We start from the raw sequence: 24,490 nt of genomic DNA on the forward strand, positions 1-24,490 counted from the left end.
ATTCATTTTTATTTATTTGAAATGGGGAGGGAGATAAACAAAGATAGATGAATAGATAGATAATGTCTCTCATCTGCTGGTTCACTCCCCAGATGTCTGCAACTGCCAGGACTGGGTCTCCCATGTGGGTGGGAGCTGAGCTGGCACCTACTGTTTCCCAAGGTGTGCCTTAGCAGGACGCTAGAACTACGAGTGGAGCTGGAGCTCAACACAGGCGCCTCAGTAAGGGCTGCAGGCATTCCAGGTAGAGTTGTAACTGCAGCCCCGTGACTGTCGTCTTGATGCTTTTTCCTTCTGACTGGTGGGGCTTTCTTCCCACTCTGCAGTCCATCTGCCCAGTTTCTCCCAACCTCCAGATGCAGTGAGAGCCCTCTTAAACACTTCTAATTCTCTGTTTATCCCAGACATCTCTAAATAGTGCTCGCTCCCTTGTCTCCTTTGGGTCCTATGCTGCTTGGGGTCAGGCATTGTGTGTTGGCACAATATTGGCTACAATTCAGGATGTTGGTTCAGTTGGTAGACTGTGGAGTCACAGGTAGAGGATTGTGAGCGCCAGAAACCTATGAAATAGGCGAGGAGAAAACAAATGTATTACCACGGCAGTGGACGCCAGAGTTCTTTGTACCGAGGGAATTGCACTGGCGCCTTGTCTTTATCTCAAGTTCACATGGGGATCAGGAGTGCTGTGAGTGTGGGTGGTAGTCGGGCTCAGAAGAAACAAGGGAGACAAGAGCATGGGTTTGCTGGTTTTATTCCTAATATGGAGGGCAGGGGGACAGAGAAAAGCCAGAAAAATGATGTGAAGCCAGAGATAGGAGAGAGAAAGAGCCACTTCCCCTGAGGCTGAATGGTGGAGCGAGGGAGTAATTCCCCTCCAGTCCCTGTTGAGAGCATTACTTCATTTTGGCCTGCTGTGCCCCTCTTCTGCCTTTCTCCAGAGTCTCACTGAGGTCTGGCATGCTAAGGAGTGAGTTTTGTGTGCATGTGTATGGTTTGGGTTTTTGTTTTTTTCTTAGGAAGAAGGCCAGCAAGGACCCACGTTATGTCTGGATTGGTGCAGCATAGGAAACAGATGGTGGCGGTGGCTGTTTGGCATAGCAGTTGAGACTTCGGATGCCGGCGTCCCACATTGGAGTGCCTGGTTCACATCTCAGCTCCACTTCCAGTACAGCCTCCTGCTAATGACGCCTAGGAGGCAGGAGCTGAAGGCCCAAGTGACTGGGTCCCTGCTACCCCTGTGGGAGACCCAGACTGAAGCCTGGCCCTGCCCTGGTTGTTGTGGCTTCTGGGGGGTGAGCCTGCAGATGGAAGATCTCTCCCCTTCTTTTCCTTTGCCTTTCACATAAAATTAAAATAAATTTTTTAAATAGAAAAGAGATGCTGGTGGAGTAGCTCCAAAGGTTCTGAGGTCAGCCATGCTCAGACCGGAGGAAACCCCGCTTGACAGCGGTAGGCTTTGGGCTTTCACAGCCGTGATGTTGTAGTATCCAGGTCCATTTAGACTAGACCACATGGAGCTAGCAACTGGGGTGTGCACACAACAAGAAAGGCCCCGGGAATGGACACACCGAGATGAGGGCAGCTCCTGTTAGGAGTGTGGGGTTACTGCTGCACTTGTTTCCTTGTAATAGTTTGTAATACATGAAAAGTTTCAAGAAGAGGAAAATATTTACAATACACAGACGCTCCTCGGCTTACTAGGGGGCTGCGTCCTGATAAACCCATTGGAAATGAAAACATCCCGGGTCAGAATGCATTGAACTCATCTAACTCCCCAAGAGCGTCTCGGCTCAGTGTCACGGTGCACTGCAGAGCACCAGCAGTGTCCCCTCATGGCCGAGAGCTGACCAGGAGCTGCACTCACTGCTGCTGCCCAGTACCACGCAGGGGATCAGACCGCACAGAGCCAGGCCTGGAGAAGATCCAAGTTCAAAATTCAAAGTCGGATTTCTACAGAATGCTGTCGCTTTCTCACCATCACAAAGTTGAAAAGTCTTAAACCATGTGAGTTGAAGACTCTGTGTAGTGTGCTGATCTTATTCATACCACAACTTGGAAATTAGAGATCTTTAATGTTGAAGATACTGCCAGAAAGGGGAAAGTGAAACTAATTATTGAGGAATAGGGAACAGGGCTAGGACTGAAACTCCTTTCTTTACCGAAAACAGGAACTTTTAAATTAATGTTTTTTTAATTGCTGGATTAATGTCCCAAAAGAGAAAAAAAAAAGTCTGTTAGGTACTGAAAACTGGACAAGTGTTTGAATCAACAAAGTTTACATTTAGAAATGGGTGGTGTTCTGTAGGTGATGGTTTTGCAGTCAACTGTGGCTTAATTATTTTAGTTTAGCAACAACCTGTAAGCTTCTGTTTTTTTAAGTTTATTTTCATCTACCTGAAAGGCAGAGATAGACATGTCTTCTATCTACTGGTTTACCCCCAAAACACCCGCAATAGCTAGGGCTGGGCCAAGCCAGAAGCTGAGCCTGGAGCTCCATCAGGTTCTCCCATGTGCTGGCAGCCACACAAACACCTGAGCCATCACCTGCTGCCTCCCAGGTGCATTAGCAGGAAGCTGGGTCGGAAGTGGAGCACCTGGGCCTTCAACTGCAGTCCAGGGTGGGATGCGGGTGTCCTGAGTGGTGGCTTAACCTGCTGTGCCACAGTGTCCACCCCACTTTAAGTTTCTATACTTTCTGGGGCTGGCGCTGTGACATAGCAGGTAAAGCCGCCACCACCTGCAGTGCCAGCATCCCATATGGGTGCTGGTTTGAGTCCCGGCTGCTCCACTTCCGATCCAGCTCTCCACTATGGCCTGGGAAAGCAGTAGAAGAAGGCCCAAGGACTGCATCCTTGTGGGAGACTCGAAAGAAGCTCCTGGCTCCTGGCTTCAGATCAGCACAGCTCTGGCTGTTGCGGCCAACTGGGGAGTGAACCAGTGGGTGGTAGATCTCTCTTTCTCTGCCTCTTTCCTCCTCTCTCTGTGTAATTCAGACTTTTAAATGAATAAATAAATCTTTTTTAAAAAGTTTGTATACTTTGTTATATTCACAGTGGACTCTTATGATGCTGCTTTTGTAATTCTTCATTTTTTTGTCTGAAAGGAAGAAAGATTAAAAAAAAATCGTTGACAGCATCCCAGTGGATGTACTGTGGTGTCATGTATATATGGCTGTTAACTAAATGTGCCTTGATAGTGACAAATGGAATTCAGTCATTGCTGGATCATTCTGCCCTTTGTGTTTTCTCTTCATCTCCTAGTTCTGTGCATACAGTCATAGAGTCAAAAGACTGAATGTGTTCAAGTGGTTCCTTACCATGGCGAGTGTGGAATTAGGGAAGGAGGAGTTGGTTGCATATTCTAGCAGGGCAGGATAGCCATCTGCATCACAGGGGTGTTCCTTCCTGGTGCACCTGATATTTGGAGTGACCAGTTAGTTTGTCTCCTGGACACTGGTAGAAACGTACTGTCCAGTCTGGAGTTGTTATTTTTAGGTTTTATTTTGTCCAGTCTGTTTTGTTGTCCACTCCTTAGACATTTCAGTTCAAGTTCTTCTCTGCTCGCAGGGATTGCTGTCTCTCAGTGTGACTTAGCCTACACATCGTTCTGTGCTCTGTGGCACACTTTGGCCACACCAACAGCTCAGGCACTCTGCTCTTGGTTCAGTGTGCTGCCCATCTGGTCTTCTTCCAGAGACCACAGTGTCCGGCAGAAAGGCCGTGTCTGATCTGGGATTCTCTTACCCTCGACACCTTGGCGTACACAGCTGTGTTCTCTCTGTCCTCCAGTTCTTCTCTCCAGACCCTTTTTTGCCAGATCCCATAATTTTATTGCTTGAAGGGTCTGCTTCCTTAGGACCCATCCCTGCTATGTCTCAGCCTTTCCTGTGTTCCCATGTCTATGGGCCTCTCCCATCTTCCTTCTAAGTTGGAAAAATGTTTCCTATGGTTTGTTCCCATTACGCCTCTATTCCTTTTAGAATATCCCCATGACTTGAGTAGAGTTGCCTGCACTTTCATCCTCATAGCCCATGTGGTTAAGGTTTAAGTTTTGTTTATTTACCTACTTTTAGGTTGGGGCTTGCACTGTTACTGTGGGCAGTTAGATACCCATCAGACAGATTTGGACACTAGGAGTTTCAGCCATCTTTAAAAGGTGCCAGCTATCTGTGTTGCAGTGTTATTAACCGCTGAGTGACCTGGGACGTTATGGTTCCATGAGGTCTTTGCCAGTCCCCTGATTTTTTCAACAAGTTTGTTATTTTGATATCAGGGCAAATTGTCTACCTCCCCAGCTTATAAGCACGAGTCGCTATGGTTTATCCAATGTGGTTTTGTTCAGAATTTAAAATGGGGGTCATTTCTGTGGTCATTATCCTATTTATAAGTCACATTATTGTCTGTTTAAAGATAGGTCATCATGCACATAATCCATTTTTTTTTCTGTTTTGGCTATTTTATTTAAGTAAAAGAAATAACTCCTCTACCTTTTAAATGTTTAGAAAAAATAGAGAATTCTTGCTTTTTTCATTACGCTCTTGGAATCTGGCTTTTGCCAGATTCTTTCAAAAATAATAAATCACTGTTGACCTAACTGAATTATCGTGTCTCAGTCTTCATCCACTTTCACTTTGCTGCTGGATTTGACATCACTGATAGTTTTTCATTGACATTCTGTCCTTGCATTCAGAACACGGCTGAGCACTCCTGTGGCTCTGTGTCTTCTTGCTTCCTAACTCCGGTGATCATCAAGACTTAGCTTTCTTTTCCTGTGGTTTCCTGCAGAACTCTCTCCTAACGCTTCAGCCAGTGCCCTGCTCCTGTCAGCTTGGAGTGCATCTGATATCTCTGCCGCACTGTCGTGCCTTGTCTGGAGCGCCTGTGTGGCAGCCCTCTGGGAAGTTCTGCCATCACTTCAGCATCAGCGTTGAAACCTCACGCTTCCCCTTTCCACTTCCGCGTTCTACCAGTAACGCTGCCGTCGTGGGTTTCTTACATTTTAGATACAGGGCCGTCCTGGTCTGCTAGAACTACTGTAGCAAAATAGCGTAGACTGGGTAATTTATAGACAGCAGAGACTTATTTCTTATAGTTCCTGAGTCTGGGAAGTCCAAGGTCAAGGAACAAAGCTCTCTGAGGGCAGAGAGGTGAGTGCTGTTTCATAGATGGTTCCTTCCAGCTGTGACTTCACCTGGTGGAAGAAGCAGCCTCGTTTTACAAAGGCACCATTCACCTCCGTAAGGGTCCAGCTCCTACGGCCATGGCATCTCCCAAAGGCTCTACCTTAAGAGGTACTGAGGAACCAACACAGTGAAGATTTGATATAAAACTCAGGAATTAAAAAAAAATTTAAATTGATTTCTTATTTTTGTTACTTGACAGAGAGACAAGAAGACTCTTCTGTCAACTCACTTATCCTCCAGATGCCTGAAATGACCTGAAGCCAGGAGCTTCAGAGACCCCTGGTGGTGGGTCTCTTATGCGGGTGGTGGAGACCCAAGCACTTGGGCCTTCACTGCTGCCTCCCAGGGTGTGCACTAGCAGGAAGCTGGACTTGGAAGCACTGCCAGGACCTGAACTGAGGCACTTGGATATGGGATGCTGGCGTTCCAAGCAGTGTCCTAACCACTGTGCCAAATGCCTGCCCCAACCTGTGAGTTTTGAAGGAAAACAACTTTCAGGCAACAGCAGGTGACAGGTTGGTGGGGAGGGGAGTGGAATATAAATTCAGCTGACTAGGGGTGGTGCTGTGGTGCAGCGGGTTAAAGCTCCAGCGCGCAGCACCGGCATCCCATATGGGCACCAGTTTGAGTCCCAGGTGCTCCACTTCTGATCCAGCTCTCTGCTAGTGCACCTGGGAAGGCAGTGGAAGAGGGTCCTTGGGCCCCTACACCCATGTGGGAGACCCGGAAGGAGCTCCTGGCTCCTGGCTTTGGTTCTGCTCAGCTCTGGCTGTTGCTGCCATTTGGGGCGTGAACCATCAGATAGAAGACCTCTCTCTCTGTCTCTACCTTTCTATCTCTGTCTTTCAAATAAATAAAATAAGTCTTATAAAAAGAAAAGAAATTCAGCTGACGTTGAGAGTGGGGACCCTGTCCCGTGTATTTTTATAATCTCAGCACCCAGGACAGATGCTCAGCGGGTGCTTTTTGCGGTGTGTACATTATAGTGAGTTTCGGACCCATCCTTTCCCCTCAGTCTCGCTTCTATTCGGCTCTGATCCTCACAGCTCACAGCTGGTTTACTGCACTCACAACGTCTTTTAAGACGAGCTTTTCCTTGTTTCTATCCACACAGCACATGACTGCCAGAGTAATTTTGCTAAAACATTACTTTCATCCTGTCAAGAACCATTATTACTTATGGATTCAATTAAAACTAATTAGTCTGCTATTCCAGGTTTTGAATCAGCTCGTTCCACATACCTATCTTACATTAAGTTTTTGCTGTTTTTCCCACATAAACTCATTATGGCTAATTAGAGCGGTCCTCGTCTAATTCTCTGCTAGGAAAACGGTAATTTCCACTTAGGCTTCTGCTCCAGGTGTTGTCCAGCCCCAAATTCCTGGCCATCCTCTCATTTTTGCCAGTACACACCCTCTACTTTTTGGTTCAAGACCCAACACCGTGGTGAAAGACCCAACACCCATTGGTAGGTATTTGTGAATGTTAAATAAGTAAATGAGGACCTATATTCTCAATGAGCTTTTCTTTCCCTTTTTTTGGATTTATTTACTTATTGAAAGGTGGAGTTAAAGAGAGGGAGAGAGGCAGAGGCAAAGAGAGAGAAAGCAGTCTTCTGTCTGCTGGTTCACTCCTCAAATGACTGCAACAGCCAGGGCTGAGCCAGACTGAAGCCAGGATCCAGGAGCTTCTTCCAAGTCTCCCACATGGGTGCAGGGGCCCAGGCACTTGAGCCATCTTCTGTTGTTTTCCCAGGTCACTAGCATGGAACTGGATCGGAAGTGGAGCAGCCAGGACTTGAACCAGTGCCCATATGAGATGCCAGCATTGCAGATGGCAGCTTAACCCACTGCACCACAGTGCCGGCCCCTCAATGAGCTTTTCTAACCAGCTTCTCATGATAACGATGCTGTCCTTCATGTACCCACACTCCATGAACCTGTTTATTAAATTGTTTCTCTTATGAAATGATTAATTCATTGCATAAATTCTGGTATATGAATGCCTTTGTAATATACTGAGAAATATGTTTGAAATGGCTCAAAAGCACTGTCTCTTTATTTGTGCTTTAATTGTAAAAGTGCTTTTAAATTAAGCCTTTTCTTAGCTTTAGCACAAGTGAATCATTGGATCTAATCGAATGATTTCAGCACATGCTCTGTGCAGTTACATTTGTGCGGCGTAGCAGAAACTATGGCAACAGAATGAGAAATGTGTTGTACTCATTGTTTTCTTCCACAAGACTAGGAAGTTCCAAGTTAAACATCTCACAAGTTTAAAAAATAGGTAGTATGTCTTACATGCATTACCAATTACGTTTGATAATTGAATTGCCTAGATGGTTGGGTAAAAAACCATTTATTGATTATAGGTTTGTGGCTGAAATCCTGATAGAGTGTGTAAAGGATTAACAGTAGTTATCACTGGGGCCACCATTGTGGCACAACGGGTTAGGCTATCTCTTGTAATGCCAGTCTCTGGTATGGGAGTTATGATTCGAGTCCTATCACTCTGCCTTTCCAATAAATAAATAAATTTTTTTTAAAAAAACAGTAGTTATAGTTGAGTTGTGGGATTATCAGAGATTTTCACGGTCTTAATCTTTAGGCCCATGTGTTTTGTATGTTTTTCTTTTTTAAACAGTGAATCTGGATTATTCTATAACAGTAAAGTTATTTAAATGTGGGGAAGAGATAATTACTCTATTAGCCTAAATGTACTGTTGTTAAAATTCTGTTGTCACTACTTTACATCCATTAGGATGGTTACGGTCAGAAATTAGCAGGTGTTGGTGACAGTGCAGGGAAATTGGAGCCACTCTGTACACTGTTGGTGGGAATGTAAAATGATCCATACAGCTCTGTGACAAACAATATGGAAGTTCCTCAAAATGTGAAAATTCAGATTAACATTTGACTCAGCAATTCCATTTCCCATAAGATTTCAGTTCTTCTAAGTATTGAAAGCAGAGCCTTGAGATATACCTACACCCATGTCCATGCAGCATTATTCATGATTGCCAGTGGGTGGGAGCTACCCAGGTGTCTGCTAACAGATGAATGGATACCTTGGTGTCTGCAGGGGTGAAGTCCAGGTTTCCCTTGCTGTTGGACGCTCAAGTCCTCTTTATAAAATTTGCATATAACTCATGTAATCTTGTGTATTTTAAATCATCTCTGGATTACTTTTAATACTTAATACAGTGCAGATGCTATGTAAATAGTTGTATTTTTAAGGTAATAATGACAAAAAAAGGCTGTACATGTCCAGCACAAATGTGATTTTTCCCCAAGTATTCTGTCTCTGCAGTTGTTTGAATCTGTATCTGTGGGACCCATGGATACAGAGAATCAGCAGCACTCTTTATGTGTCTATGATTTTGACTGTGTATCTCAAATAAGTGGAACTAGACTGTGTTTGCCTTTTTGCAACTGGCTTAGTTCACTTAGCATAATGTACTTAAGAGTCATCCCTGTTGTTGCATAGATCAGAATCTCCTTCCTTTTTAAGCCTGAATGATATTCCATTGTATCAGTAGGCTATACAGTAGGCCCTCTGTATACCTGAACATGCCAGTTCCTAGGCTTAAAAGGGAGACTGTACTAGTGAGTGAACACCAGGGGTCCTACTTCAGGCTTCTGTAACAAAACTGCCAGAGGTTTGATGGTTTCAATAATAAAAATTTATTTCTTAGATTTCTGGAGACTGGGAAGTTGAAGGCCAAGGTGCAGGTAGCTCCACTGCCTGGTGAGGGCCTACTTCCTGGTTTGCAGATGGCAGTTTTCTCATTGTACTCTGACATGGTAGAATGCTGTCTGGTCTGTTTTTATGAGGGTACTAATTCATTCTGTCATGAGGGCTTTACTCTCATGACCTAATTATCTCACAAAGGCCCAATCTCTAAACACCATTGCATTGGAGATTGGGGTGTCAACATTTGAATTCTGGGAGTACACAGACATTGACCATAGCACCGTGTCCCAAGACAACTCCTGGGTCCGCTTAGCTCACTAACGTATGTCTGGAGGGAGAGCAGTACGGGGGAGTGGACAGTCTACCCCAAGGGCTCATGCTGTGCCAGCTATTCAGGCACAAAACCCAGAGCCCTCGTGTGGAGCTTGCTAATCCTGACGACGCTGCCTGCTGCACACGGTGTCTGTTCAGACTTGGGGACTGGTGGCTGATCAGGTCCGTGGTTCCTCTTACCTTTGGGGAACCAGGAACTGGGCTGGGCAGAGGCAGGCCCGACAGAATAAAGAGCAAAAGTTCCTTTCCTCCTACAACCACAGTGGACGTGCAGAAAGGCAGTGGACAGTCGTTTGGGTCAGCGGGGCAGTCTGATTTACGGTGTGGTCTAATCCCAGGTATTTATTAGCCTCGTCTCGCCTGAACAGCACATTGTGGACTTCGTTAAAGCCTGTGAATGACTCACAGATTCTGCTTGGCTGATGCTTATTTCTCCTTTAGGGCGGAATAAAATGTGTAAATATTTTGTCTTGTTCTAATAAATGTTAGTGTTGTTGCTGGGAAGTTTGGGCTTTTGTTCTTAGGTTAACAATTTAATTAAGAGAGATGTTTATTTTTATCATGCTCAAAGGTTTTAATCATTATGACAGTAGCATGAACATCAGAACTTTTAGACACCTAGATTCATGTTTTTCATTGCTTGGGATTCTATATAGTATGATGTTTACCATTTTGATGTGTTTTGTCATTATAACTGAACAAATCTTTATAATTTAAACAAATACTCCCCCATGCTTCAATACTATCCAGCTTTCTGTTGATCTGGTACTGTATTTATGGTCAGGTTTTTTTTTTTTTTTTCTCCCTAGGGGATATAGTATAAAGGAAATAATTATATGGCTACTTCAAGGTCTCTGAGATGGGCCTATGTCATCTCACCTTTGCAGTTTTATTTTACTTTTTTAGGTTAATTGTGAGGTCAGTGGTTGAAGTCTAAGTAGAAATCACCATTAAAATACTGACTGTTGGAAGACTTTTGCTTTTATAATTCAGAATAAACCCACTGCTGGAGGATTCCTTTTCAGAAAGCAACTTTAAAACCCGAGCAAGGCTGAACGCATAGCACAGCCACCTGAGAGCACTGGAGAGTGAGCAGAAGCACAGGCTCTGGGGTGCGGGGGACGAGGGTGCCCTGTGGGGGGGCTGTGAGAAGTCTCTGCCTTTTCTCTGACGCTAGCTTCCAGCTCTGTGTAGTCTACACTGGGGGACTCTAGTGAAAAATGAACCTGTAGCCTTTCTGGCCAGGGAAACCAGAAAACCGAAGCCAAGGAACTCTGATCACTGAAGATAGTAGAGGAATAGCTGAGGAGGTCAGTGTCCTCACGTTGGGGCTAACCGCGAACCATGCTTGAGTACAGGAGACTCAATAGCGCAGCTCAACACGAAGGTGTGGTCTGGGACTAGCGCTGCCTCCCAAGAAACAGGGTTTGCAGTTCAACTCCAATCTGACCTTTGCTGTTAAAACAGTAACTCTCACTGGAGAAAAATAACAACCAAGGCTCTGCACAGGGTACCACTTACATATCCTAGATATGAGGAATCAAGAAAATGCACCCTATCCCAGGCAGGAAGAAAGTCAACCGGTCGTACCCTGAGGTAAATGAGGTACTGAGAAAGCCAACAAGAATTTTGGAGCTGCTCTTACAGCGTCCTCAATGAAATAAAACATACTCTCAGTGACTAAAACAATAGGAAATTTTACCAGCTAAATACGAAATAATGAAAAAGGAGGTCTAGAAATGAGAAAATTCAATAATTTAAAAATAAGTACTGGATGGATTTAATAGCTGAATAGAGAGGTCAGAAGGAAAAGTATGGGAACTTGAAGCTAAGGCAATAGAAATTAATGTCAAAAGCAGAGGAAATATATTGAAAACAATGAACAGACTCTCAGGGAATCTCAGGTAGTATCAAACAGTCCAACATACGTGTAACTGGAGTCACAGAAGGAGAGGCAAGAGAGAATGGATAGAAAAATTATTTGAAAAGTTAAGGCAGAAAATTCCCGAATTTGATGAGAAACAAATTTACAGCTGGAAGATACTCAGTGAACAGAGGGTAGAATAAACCAAAGAAGTCTACCCCAAGGCACACCATGGTGAAGCTGTTGAGTGCCAAGCAGTAAGAGAAAAATGAGGGGAGGGTGTTCACTTCTCAAGGCAGTGTGTTCTGCAGCTGGGTTTCTCACTGTTGGAACACTATACCATAATGTCATTTTCATAAATTAATTTATGTTTATACAAAAAGAAAAAAGAGAGGGATAGGAGAAGTGACACATCTGAACAGAGGAGCTGTGATCCGCTTGGTGAATAGCTGACTGCTCCTCAGAAGCCAGGCAGGCCACAAGAGTGGAGGACACGTTTCAAGTACTGGAAGAAATGGTCCAGAATTGTGTCTCAAGGAAAAATGTCTTTCCAGGGTGAAATTGATTATCCAATTAGTGGTGACCAAAGCATCTAAAATCACTGAGTTATACACTTTAAAAGGGTGGCCCTGGCCATTGTGACCAGCTGGGGCATGAGCGTGAAACAGCAGATGGAAGATTTTCTCCCTCCCTCTCTCCTCTTTCTCCTCGCTCTGTAACTCTGCCTTTCAAATAAAAACGATTTTTTAAAAAAAATAAAAATAGTTCTATACCTTTCCAATCTAGCAGCAAATAAGTAGATAGGAAGAAAATATATAGTATGTGGACAGAGTTTTTGGATAGCTAGGCCTTTACATGCTTAAGTAAATAAAAATTGAGTCCTAATAGAACTAGGAACATTTTCTTTAACGCAGCTCTGTAACAGGAGCTTAAATTGTTTTGTATATTAAAGAATTTAACATCTAAGTAGAAGAGAGCCAAACCATTATTTCAAGAGTGATTGTCGGGCAGACCTTTGGCCTAGTGGTCCAGGTGCCTGTGTCTCGCATTGGGGTGCCCAGATTTGATGACCAGCTCTGGCTCCTGGTCCAGAGCTTCCTGTTAATGCAGAACCTGGGAGGCAGTGGCGATGGCTCAAGTATTTTGGTTCCTGCCACCTCTGTGGGAGATCTGGATTGAGTACTTGGCTCCTAGCTTCGGCTCAAGCTTTTATAGGCATTTAGGGGATGAACCAGCAGATGGGAGCTGTCTTCCTCCCTGTTTCTGTCTTTTTGCCTCTCAAAATTAGTGAATTTTTTTTTTAAAAAAGATTTACTTATTTGAAAGAGTTACACAGAGAGAGGGAGAGATAGATTAGTTGATCGATCAACTGCTCTTCCAGCTGCTGGTCTACTCCTCAGATGGCCTCAACAACTAGGGCTGGGCCAAGCCAAAGACAAAAGCCATGAGCATCTTCCATGTCTCCCACATGGGTGGCACGGGCCCATACACTTGAGCCATCTTCTTCTGCTTTTCCAGGCCATTAGCAGGGTGCTGGAGCAGCAAGAACACCAACTGGTACCCATATAGGATGCTGACGTCGCTGGTGACAGCTCTATCTGCTACGTCACAGTGCTGGCCCCAAATAATTTTTTTAAGTTATTATTTCTTGCAAGCCTGGCTTTCAGTGTAATCTGCTTGACATACTAGAGGAAGATATGCTATTGTATATTTACTTTAAGATACTGCCTATGTTTTCAGTATTCATTTTTGATCAATATTGATGTCAATGAGAGCTATGTCATGTTCATTGATTTGTTCCCATTATAAAATTATGCATTAATGATCAAACTTTTTTAAAATTTATTTTTGTTTATTTAAAAGGTGGGGTTAGAGAGAGAGAGAGAGAGAGAGAGAGAGAGAGATATCTTCTATCCACTGGTTCACTCCCCGAAATGGTCACAATAGCTGGGCCTGAGCCAGGGCCAGGCTGAATCGAGAGCCAGGATCTTCCTGCTGTATTGTTTAATGGTTATAGCGTTTCCTTTTTTTTTTTTTTTTTGGTTACAAGATGGAAAAGTTCCGGAAGTTGTTGTACAGTCATGTGCATATAGCCATATACTTAAAATGTTGATAATGGGAAATATTATTTATATATTTTTAACCATGGTTAAAGACTTTTTAAAACTATGAACTTAGTTAAACGTTGGAAAAAACATTGAAATTGCCCCTAAAACTCTGAATTCTAGAAGTTGTCTTTGGACCCAGTTTTCTTAAAGTTATAGTCCCAAAGCATCGACCTATTTATGAACTCTTACACTAGTGCTTACTGGTACTCAGCAAGCACTGTAGATTCAAGTCATTTAACCCTTTCACAACCCTGTGGGGTGGTATTATTTTATTACAGACATTTTCAGATCCACAGAAAATTTGAAAGAGTTGTGTATTGAACATCCTTATACTTTTGCTCTAGGTTTTGTAATTAGCATTTTGTTGTATTTGCTTTGAGATGCATTTGTTCATACCTATATTCATCCATCAACCCCATCTGTTAATAAATTGCAGACACCAGTACATTTTGGGGTAGTCATTTTTACTATCCCCATTTTACATTATTGGAAATTGAAATAGTGAATTTAAGTAACATGATCAAGATCGTATAATTTTTAAGTGGTAGAACTAGAATTTGGAACAAGCTTTTCCCTTTCTTTTTCCTTTTAAGATTTATTTGGGGGCCAGTGCTGTGGCTCAATAGACTAATCCTCCTCCTGTGGCACTGGCACACCGGGTTCTAGTCCTGGTCAGGGCACCGGATTCTGTCCCGGTTGCTCCTCTTCCAGTCCAGCTCTCTGCTGTGGCCCGGGAAGGCAGTGGAGGATGGCCCAAGTCTTTGGACCCTGCTCCCCATGGGAGACCAGGAGAAGCACCTAGCTCCTGGCTTCAGATCAGCGCAGTGCGCCGGCCGCAGCGGCCATTGGGACATGAACCAACGGAAAAGGAAGACCTTTCTCTCTGTCTCTCTCTCATTGTCCACTCTGCCTGTCCAAAAAAAAAATTTATTTGGAAGGCAGAGTTACAGAGAGAGAGAGAGAGAGAGAGAGGGAGAATCTTTCATTCACTGGTTTGCTCCCCAAATGGCCACAATGACCAGGGCTGGGCCCGATCACAGCCAGGAGCCAGGAGCTTCTTCCAGGTGTTCCATGTAGGTGCAGGAATCCAAGCACTTGGGCCATCTCCTGCTGTTTTCCCAGGCACATTGGTAGGGAGTTGGATGGGAAGTGGAACAGCCAGAACTCAAACTGGCACTCATATGGGATGGCAGCATTGCATGGGCAGCTTTACCTGCCGCACCACAACCCTGGCCCTGGATCAAGCTTTCTTAACCGCTCCTACAGAATATTAATAGCTATTAGCATGGAAGTAATTTTGTGATGAAATAAATCTGACCAATGCAGTATCTCCATCTTGAAGATCCATGTGCGTCTTTTCATAGTACAAGATCTGTGAGGCTGAGTGGTAAAGAAATGAGCTGTTAGCTTAAGCTAACCATTTTCAAGTGTATTTGCCCAGAACACTGTGCACCTAACCTTTCGGCCAAACAGAACACCTGTCAACATCTTGTGAAATTCAGTGAAAAATGCTCATTTACAAGATACTAATCTTGCTTTAGACAGAATACATTTCTGAATAGTTCGTATTTTGAAACACAGCTCTAGAGTTAATTGAGACTAGTGCTTTTATTTCAGAGCTGAGGGAGCTGAGACACAGGGTGTTCAAGTGATGAATGAAAGCAAACTCCTATCCTGGACTTAGCAGCAGGACAGGGGCTAGAAACCCAGCCTGGAGCCTGGGAATGGCACTGAGTAGATGCTCAGCAAATATTTGTTGAGCAGATGAACGCATCTTCTGAGTCTGTCCAGTTTTCTTTTCAGTTTGTGTCTCTTTACATATTAGAATTTTGGGGGCCGGTGTTGTGACATAACAGGTAAAGCTGCCACCTGCGACAGCAGCATCCCATGGGCACTGGTTTGTGTCCCAGCTGCTCCACTTCTGATCCAGCTCCCTGCTCATGGCCTGGGAAAAGCAGCAGAAGATGCCCCAAGTGTTTTGGGCCCCTGCCACCCATGTGGGAGCCTCAGACGAAACTCCTGGCTCCTGTCTTTGCCTGGCCCAACCCTGGCTGTTGAGCCCATCTGGGAGGTGAACCAATGGATGGAACAGCCCTTTCTCACTGCAACTCTGACTTTCAAATAAATAAGTTTTTAAAAGAATAAATGGAATTAGACTTTTTGTTCATTTTTGGATTATGTTGGTTGGTAGAGATTCTATTAACACTTTGTGTTAAACTTTGGTATGAATGATACATAGTGCTTAAATCCTAAGAAAAAGTTCTACTGTAATGAGAAGCATACAGAAAATTTCACAAAACATAACTGTATTGTATTGTATTCACAAAACATAACTGTATTGTAGCAAATGATTTGGAAGTGAATCCTGATTTAGCCACCCACGTAAGAAGGTAGAACTTTGGTCCTCCAGAGCCCCTGTGGTTCCTCTTCTGTTGCTGATCCCCTTACATATTTTCCTCTTTCTCTCTCTCTCTCTCAGCTAATTTAACAGGACATGCAGAGAAGGTGGGGATTGAAAATTTTGAGCTCCTGAAGGTCCTGGGAACTGGAGGTGAGTCAAGTTTATTCCTATGGCAAAGGATTGATGTCCCCAGTGCAGAAATCAATGAAAAAGTCAAAAAGGGTGAAAATCGAATGGGTGAGCTGTCAAAGAACATGAACAAGCCACTCATAGGAGAAATTGAGAAAAAAAGAATCTAAGATTTGGCAAGGATTTAGGAAAACCAGTCCTTTTTACTCTGCTGTCGGAAATGTAAATTAGTTCAAGTTTTACACAGAGCACAATACTTTAAAAATCGCTAGCATTTATCAAGAGCTCATTACATGCCAAGTACTCTGTGAAGTGCTTTGTATCGATGACTCATTCAGTCTTCACTCAACTCTGTTGATATTCACTGCACATCACTTACAATAATGAAGAGCTCAGGACCCCTCAGAAGTCCAGCAGCAGGGGTTTGGTTAAATGGAACATGGGCTGATACGTTCTATAATCTCTATGTAATGGGATTGAAATGATCTGTAGTTCCTAATATTTTGGAAAGCTTTCCAAATAGTTATTGTTCAAGTGGCTACAGAAGCAAATGTTACTGAATGTCAACATGTATTTTTCTATGTAGAAAAATCTCTGGGCCTTACCCCCCGAATGGTAGCAGTGGTGGTCTCTGGGTGGTAAGGCTGTGGATAAGCTTGGCTGTCCAGTGTGTACTTTGCCATGTCTGAGTGTTTCCCAGCACTGTGCTTGCAACGTGGGGTTCAGCACTGCCTCCCGAGCTTACAGCCTGCGTGGCTGCAGAGATCCTCATGCTGTGACGAGCCCCGTGCTGATGTCACGCTTTGCTGCCACTGTTGCTGAAAATCTTAATTCATGTACAAGGAACCTCACATTTAAAAAAAAAAAAATTCAGAGGCAGAGAGTGAGAGAGAGAGAGAGAGACAGAGAAAGACAGGCAGAGAGAGAGAGAGAACCCCCATCTGTTCACAAATGCCCACAACAGTCAGGGCTTACTTAGCTGGAGCCAAAACTGGGAGCCAGAAACTCAACTCAGGTCCCCCACATGGGTGACAGGGACCCAACTACTTGAGCCAACTCCTGCTGCCCCCCAGGGTCTGCATAGCAGGAAGCAGGAACCTAAGCGGGGACTTCAATCAGGGTACTTAGATATGGGATGCAGGCATGGTAAGCACCAGACCCCTGCCCTGACACCCCCTGTGTTCCTTTTTCCCTGGCCCTGCTCTTCTGGGCATGTGCCTGCCCCTCCTCAGCTCTGCCCTGGCATGTGTTGCGGTCCCCACTGCTGTGAGAACAGGCTTCTCTCCCTTTCCTTCCATCAGCTGCAGTGCACAGGGTAGCTGTGAGCTCTTTTCCTCCATCCTCATCAGGCCCAGGGCTCTTTACCTGGACAGGGAGGGAGAGCCTCAGAGGACAGACGATTTTCCATCCCCACCAAAGTTTAGCTTTGTATTCTGGGGGATGCTGGTCCTGTCTTAGACTTGCAGGCCCTAATAGACCGGATGGCAGCTGTCCTTAGTAAGGGTGCCTTCCAGAATGCTGGGCTTTCTCCTGGACTTCCACAGTCATTCCCAGACCTTCTCTCACCTCCCCTGTGTATGCTTAAGCTCACATGTGCCCCTGTGTTTAGGTCATTCAGTAATGAGCTTCCATGCCTGGGACTTAGCTGTCTGAATTTTTCTTTATCTCACTTAGTAGTTTAGCCCATCATGTAGAACCAGCTTTCACAGCTACCAGTGGATACACCTTAAGTTTATCCCTTCCAACTAGAGCATTTTGTTGTCAGAAAGAGTTTAGCGTAATTGTCAGTTGGCAGGATTGACCATGCATTCTCGCCTTCGGAGCACCCACCCTCCCCCTAAGAGGCAGGGCTTTAATGTCAAACAGGGGCTGGGACTTATGCTGCCACTTGCAACACCGGCATCCCATACCTGGGAGTTGAGTTCCAACTGCTCTGCTTCTGATCCAGCTCCCTGCCGATGTGTCCTGGGAGGCAACAGATGATGGCTCAAGTGCTTGGGCCCCTGCCACTCAAGTGGGAAATCTGGGTGGAGTTCTGGGCTCCTGGATTTGGCCTGGCCCAGCCCTGGCTGTTGCAGGTATTTGGGGAATAAACCAGTAGGTGGAAGATCTCTCTACTTCTGTCTTTCTGCCTCTCTCTCTTGCTCTGCCTTTCAAGTAGATTAAAATAAATAAAATAGAAAATAAAGTCAAAACAATGTCCTCTGTCCTACCTTTATTTCCTATTCCAAAGGCAGTATCTATTCCAAAGAGAAAGAGGTTCACAGTCCTATGGTGACTCAATTCTCTTAAAAATAGTATTTGTGACATGTTGTCAAGTTTTATCTGTCAGTTATATGCACAGGATTTGTCTTATCTACAGGTTTTTTTGGTTAACAATGTTATTGAGATGTAATTCACATACTGTACAGTTCCCCCTGTTAAAGTGCAAAGTCCTAAAGTGCTTTAGGACGTTCACAGAGTTGTGTGACCATCACCACACTTTTTGCTTACCTCACAAAGGAACCCTGAACCCTTTAGCTGTTGATTCCCAGGCCTCCACCCACCTGGCCCTGGACCACCGCTCAGCTGCTTTCTCTGTGTGGGTTTCCCTGTTCTGGACGGTTCCTGTGGCTGTCAGACCATGGCTGGCTTTGGCCGGCTCCTCCAGGTGCCGCGCTGCGCTCTGGGCTCATGCGTGTTGCAGTGATCAGAACTCCATTGCCTTCATGGTTGAAGAATGTTCTCACTGGGTGGATGTGCCTCATTTTTTACCCATTTATCAGTTGATGGACATTTGGATTACTTCTTTCTAGCTGTTAGGAATGAATGTTGCTCTGAATGTCCACATACGATGTTTTACATGAACATGTTTTCATTTCTCTTGGGCATATACCCTAGGAGTAAATTGCTCGTGAAAATGGCAGCTCTATATTTAATGGCTTGAGGAGCTGCTGGACTGTCCTCCAAGGTGGCTGCACCTCGCACCCCCTGCCAGCCCGTACAGCCATACAGCCTGTCCTTAGGCTGCACCTCACACCCCCTGCCAGCCCGTACAGCCATACAGCCTGTCCTTAGGCTGCACCTCACACCCCCTGCCAGCCCGTACAGCCACGCTGCACCTCGCACCCCCTGCCAGCCCGTACAGCCATACAGCCTGTCCTTGGGCTGCACCTCGCACCCCCTGCCAGCCCGTACAGCCATGCAGCCTGTCCTTAGGCTGCACCTCGCACCCCCTGCCAGCCTGTACAGCCATGCAGCCTGTCCTTAGGCTGCACCTCGCACGCCCTGCCAGCCCGTACAGCCATACAGCCTGTCCTTAGGCTGCACCTCGCATGCCCTGCCAGCAGTACACGAGGCTTCTGCTTTCCCCTCGGCCTCCTCAGTGCTCCTTGTCTCTTTTGTTTGTTGTCGGATGACTACTGGATATGGAATTACTTAGTTTGTAAAGATGAAATTCAATAAAACCTATTGTTGTCTGGCTTAAACGATTACATCGCTCCAGCTGGCTCACTGATTTTCTGTTTTCAGAATGTTCACATGAAGTCATGTACACTTTAAAATATTTTGAATGCTACCTTACATAACTTCCCTCTTAAATTTATTCCCATTGTAAGGAATCCTTGAGGTAAGAATGGACTTCTTGTCTCCCTCTTTTACTACAGGTTTGGTGATGGAAAAATATTACACGGATAAATTTAAATTATAATCAGTGTTGCCTGGAGTGTTTTAGGGTCTTGATGTTTTCAGAGTCTGCCAGACAAGTTAGAATTCTTGTACCAGAGAGGCCTGCAACCCTGCCCAGCAGGAAATGAAGGGGAGCTGGACACAGGTGTTTGCAGGACGCCTCTTGAGGAGTGTTTTTACCTGGTGGACAGCCTGAAGCCTCGTTCTGAGTCCCTGACTAGGGGTCCCGCACACAGGAAACTTCTTTATACTGGCAGATGCCCTTGGAGTCCTTGCCTGAGCCAGGTCCAGTTAGGCCTGCTCGACCACCCCTGTGGTGCTGAGAGCCCGACCTTGTGTTCTCCCCTGTCTCCTGGGAGAACCTGGCCTGGGGAGCCCCTAATTCTTCTGATGGAGGGTGCAAATGGATGCTGAGGCAACGTGGAATTATAAAAACCCATCACACGTGGCATATTTCTTTTCAGTCAGAATTTATTTATCATTCAGTATTCTAAGTCACCAGGAAGGCAGGATTTGGATAATCAGACATGTTCTTAATGGGTAGATTTTCAGGAATAATGCCTTATACATTGTAATGTTTCTCTAAATATTGTTGAATCAATAAAGTAAGGAAGGAAGGAGTGAGTTCACTTATCCTATATAGTTAAAGAATTTCTGTAAATGATTTCTGTAAAGATCCTTGACTATTTGAAAGCTAATTGATATTTTTTATTTGCAATATTTTGTCTTCCTGTGTTCTAGAGTTTAGAGCTTACATTCTTTTCCATAGAGGTGTTGTCTGCTTTCATACTGTTTTACCAAAAGTAAAAACTTAGTAAAAATATCAACACAGTCGTTCAAATGAAACTATTTATATATTTTACCTCTACTTTTAATTAACTCAGTAGTGCCAGTTTTATTCATTTTTTTGTTTGTTTGTTTAAATACTTATTTATTTGAAAGGCAAGGCGAGAGAGAAAGAGAGGGAGGGATGGAGGGAAGGAAGGAGGGAGAGAGGGAGGAGAGAGATATCGTCCATCTGCTGGTTCACTCCCTAGCTGGCCTCAATGGCAAGAACTGGGCCAAGCCAAAGCCAGGAGCCAGGAGCTTCATCCAAGTCTCCCATGTGGGTAGCAGGAGCCCAAGCACTTGGGCCATCTTCTACTGCTTTTCCCAGGCCATTAACAGAGAGCTGGATCAGAGTAGAACCCATATGGAATGCTGGCATTGCAGGCTTTATCCACTATGCCACAGTGTTGCCACCCCCCCCCCCCAGTTTTATTCTCAAAATAGATTTTCAGTCATTATTTTGTAAAAGCAAGTTTTTTTTAAAAAAATATTTATTTAGTTACTTGACAGGTAGAGAGAGAGAGAAATCTTCCATCCTGCGGTTCACTCCGCACATGTCTGCAGTGGTCGAGGCTTGTGTTAACCAAATGCAGATCCCAGAACTTCATCTGGTCTCCCATTTGGGTGGCAGGGGCCTGAGTGCTTGGGCCATTGCCTGCTGCTTTCCTGGGGAACAGATAAGAAGCAGGCAGCCAGTATTTGAACCTGCACTCCTATGGGATGCCTGCATCGCAGGCAGTGGCTTAACTCCTTGCACCACAATGCAGATCCCAAGAAAATAAGCTTTAAGAACTTAGAGGCGATTATGTTTTATTTCAAACATGGTTGGAGTGAAGTAGCATTTATTGCATAGTGATAGACAGCTTCTCTCTAGCAAAATAGAATGTCTACTGAACTTCTCAAGCATGCTTTGTCTTGTTAATTTTCATCTCTGAATTTTATTATATGTAGCAAGAACCATACAACTAAAACTGGTTCTTGATATGTTAACTTTTTATGTTGTGGTGTATTCCAAGTGCAGAAGAAATAAAATAAAAAGAATATTTTCCTTTTCTGAGTAGATGACAACTTAGATAATCATTCTGGAAAACCAGTTTCATTCTTAAGCCCCTAAAGTATAATACCTTTTATTAATTTATTTTTAAAGACATTTATTTATTGAGAAATCAGTTACACACACAGAGGGAGAGACATCTTTCATCTACTGGTTCACTCTCCAGATGGCCATGAGCTTGTCCAGGTCTCCCACATAAGTGGCAGGGGCCCAAACATTGGGGCCATTTTCCGTTGCTTTTCCCAAGCCATCAGCAGAGAGCTAGATTGGAGCTGGAACAGCTGGGAATCGAACTGGTGCCCATATGAGTTGCCAGCATTGTAGGCCATGGCTTTTATCCTCTACACCACAACACTGGCCTAGTAAAATACCTTTTAAAAACTCTACTCACTGCATGGATCGGCTAGGAAGAATTAAGGAAAACCCTCAGAGTCAAAAAAAGAAGGCAGAGATTTTGCCAGGGAAAGCCACCAGTGAATTGTGGACCCCTTAGAGCTCCATTGCCCTGTTTGTTGTGGGAGTCTGCATCTAGGCTCCATGAGGTGAAGGGGGCTGCTTCTTAGTAAAAGGCAAAATTAGAAAAGAAACCCAGCCTGCACAGGGGACAGAGAGGAAACTTCTGGCTCAGCTTTGGTTCTGGGTAAACAAAACACAAATAAATAAAAGCTCTCCCTGAGCACTCTCAGCCATAGGCCACGCATCAAGGAGCCTTGCAGCTTGACCTCATGTACACCTGTGTGATCCACAAAAATGTTAAAAAAAAAAAAAAAAAAAAAAAAAAAAAAAAAGGCTGGCGCCGCGGCTCACTAGGCTAATCCTCTGCCTTGCGGCGCCGGCACACCAGGTTCTAGTCCTGGTCAGGGCGCCGGTTCTGTCCCGGTTGCCCCTCTTCCAGGCCAGCTCTCTGCTGTGGCCAGGGAGTGCAGTGGAGGATGGCCCAAGTGCTTGGGCCCTGCACCCCATGGGAGACCAGGATAAGCACATGGCTCCTGCCATTGGATCAGCGTGGTGCGCCGGCCACAGCGGCCATTGGAGGGTGAACCAATGGCAAAAGGAAGACCTTTCTCTCTGTCTCTCTCTCTCACTGTCCACTCTGCCTGTCAAAAAAAAAAAAAAGTCTAAATGTAGTTTATGTAGTGTTGAGTTGCTAGTGTTCCAATGTGCTGGCAAAAGCAAATATAACTCCTCATGGAGGGAGGAGCCCAGGTCTGAAAGAACTCTCAGAGAAAGTTTGATCTTACCACCAAAATTAGAAACATCTAGGAAGTACCATGAGAGAATGAAGTGGAAACAACAAAGCAGAATTAGGCCCAAAGAGACTGTGGAGATTATTCGATCTGAAATATGATATAAATGTTTACATGTTTTTAAATTTGCTTTTTTATTAATTTATTTTTATCGACAAATAATTGTATATATTTATGGGGCACAATATAACATTTTGATCTATGTATGCATTGTATGAATATAAAAATTTTGAATTAATATATCTGTCACCTCTCCTGCTTAGTGTTTTTTTTTGTGTGTGTGATGAGGATGTTGAAATTAGCATTATATTTTGAAACTGTGGTCATCATACAGTGCATTAGGACGCTAAAGTTTGTTACTGCAATCTAATTGAAACTCTGTGTTCTTTCATCACCATGGTAATATTAAGGAATAAGGAAAAATGAGTAGGCAGATTTTAAAAAGAAGCAATACTAGTTCTAGAAAAAAATTGGTTCACTATCAGATGAGATGCAGTTAAAGAGAAAATCAATGAATTGAAAGATTAATGGAAATATGAAGAATGTAGAATAAAAGGGAATAAAAAGATGACATGTATAATAGATTGAAATGTGGATGATAGAGAAAATAGGACATTTGTCTAATCAAAGTTCCAGAAGGAATAAATAGAATTAGGACTGATACTGTTCAAATAAATACTATGAGCTCATAGCTGAGAACTGACTAGGATTAATTGAATATGCAAATTTTCAGATTTAAGAAACACAGCAAATCTCAAATGGACAAGTAGAAGTAAATTCTTTTTGCAAATACATTAGAAAGAAACTGATGAACAGAAGAGACAGAGAAATACTAAAACAGCAGCCAGAGGGGATGGTGTTATGGTGTAGTGGTTGGTCTGCCTGCTGCCTGCAGCGCTTGCATCCCATGTGGGGACCTTGTGTCCTGGCTGCTCTACTTCCTGTCCAGCTCTGCTGATGCACCAGGGGGCAGAGTGGCATGGCCCTGCACCCACGTGGGACACCCGAAGAAGCTGCTGGCTCCTGGCTTTGGCCTGCTCAGCCCTGGAGAGTGAACAAGCAGATGGAAGACTTTCTCTCTCTTTTTCTCTCTCTATAACTCTGCCTTTCAAGTAGATGAAATAAATCTTTAAACACAAAAAGCAGCCAGAGAGAAAAGACTTATTTCTTAAGAACCATGATTAGATTAACAGCTGACTTTCAGTGATGGCTATGGAAGCTGTAGGAGAGTGGAATCTGTGAAATGTTCGGATGAAATAACTATCAATCCAGAAGTACACGCCTCGTGGAGAAGCAGTTCAGACAGTGGGGGAATTGTGACTCCTCAGATGTCTGAAAGCTGAGTGTGTTTTCTGCCCTACAGGATGTACTTCTAGGCTGAAGGAAAATGATGCCAGGAGAGTTTCTGAGATAGAAAAAGGATCAGTGAACAAACAAAATCTAAACAACTTGATGATGTAAAGCGATAGTTATAAAGTTTTGTGTTTTGGGTTAGAAAAAGAAGTGTTGGACAAAATAGCGTATCATTTGGAAGCTGTAGAAGTCAGTGTTCTGAGGTGGCATTCCACAAAGTTTGGTGTACACATGAATCTTGGATTGTGCAAATTACCAAACTAATTGAAAAAGGAGTAGAAAGCCTGCCTAGTCCTATGACTGTTAAAGAAATTGGTCAGAAAGTTTAAAATGTTCCCACTGGGAAAACACCTGGTACAATTTCAAGACTGAGTTCTGTTAAACGTTCAAGTTCTAGCTACGTCTTTCAGAGCACAGAAAACAGGGGTTGCTTCCTCTAACTCATTTTGTAAGGATGATGTAACTTCAGTTCCAAATATATGTAAGGAGAGTGTGAGGATGGAGAATTATAGTCCCATTTCACACATGTGCAATTTTGATATCAGATTTATAAAATTAAACCTTGTGTGTATTTTCTTTGATGTGTTAAGTGCTTATTGAATGCTTGGGTCACAGGCCTGCAAGACAGGTC

The 24,490-nt window shown here is 44.1% G+C and overlaps 1 protein-coding gene across 4 annotated transcripts in view; it reads left to right on the plus strand.

The window, feature by feature from the left end:
• The window catches only part of RPS6KA5 (ribosomal protein S6 kinase A5), a 187,689-nt gene that overhangs the window by 42,201 nt on the left and 120,998 nt on the right, over positions 1–24,490 (plus strand). For 2 of the 4 annotated variants that reach the window (XM_062181509.1, XM_062181511.1), the window contains exon 2: positions 15,661–15,732. The exons of 1 other annotated variant lie outside the window; for it this stretch is intronic. In XM_062181509.1, coding sequence (XP_062037493.1) covers positions 15,661–15,732 — 72 coding nt within the window. Of the gene's footprint in view, positions 1–1,985; positions 2,005–15,660; positions 15,733–24,490 lie in introns of those variants that run through there. One more of the 4 variants, XM_062181512.1, reaches the window with a different exon arrangement.

Source organism: Lepus europaeus, chromosome 22, assembly GCF_033115175.1.
Source record: "Lepus europaeus isolate LE1 chromosome 22, mLepTim1.pri, whole genome shotgun sequence".
NCBI lineage: Eukaryota > Metazoa > Chordata > Mammalia > Lagomorpha > Leporidae > Lepus > Lepus europaeus.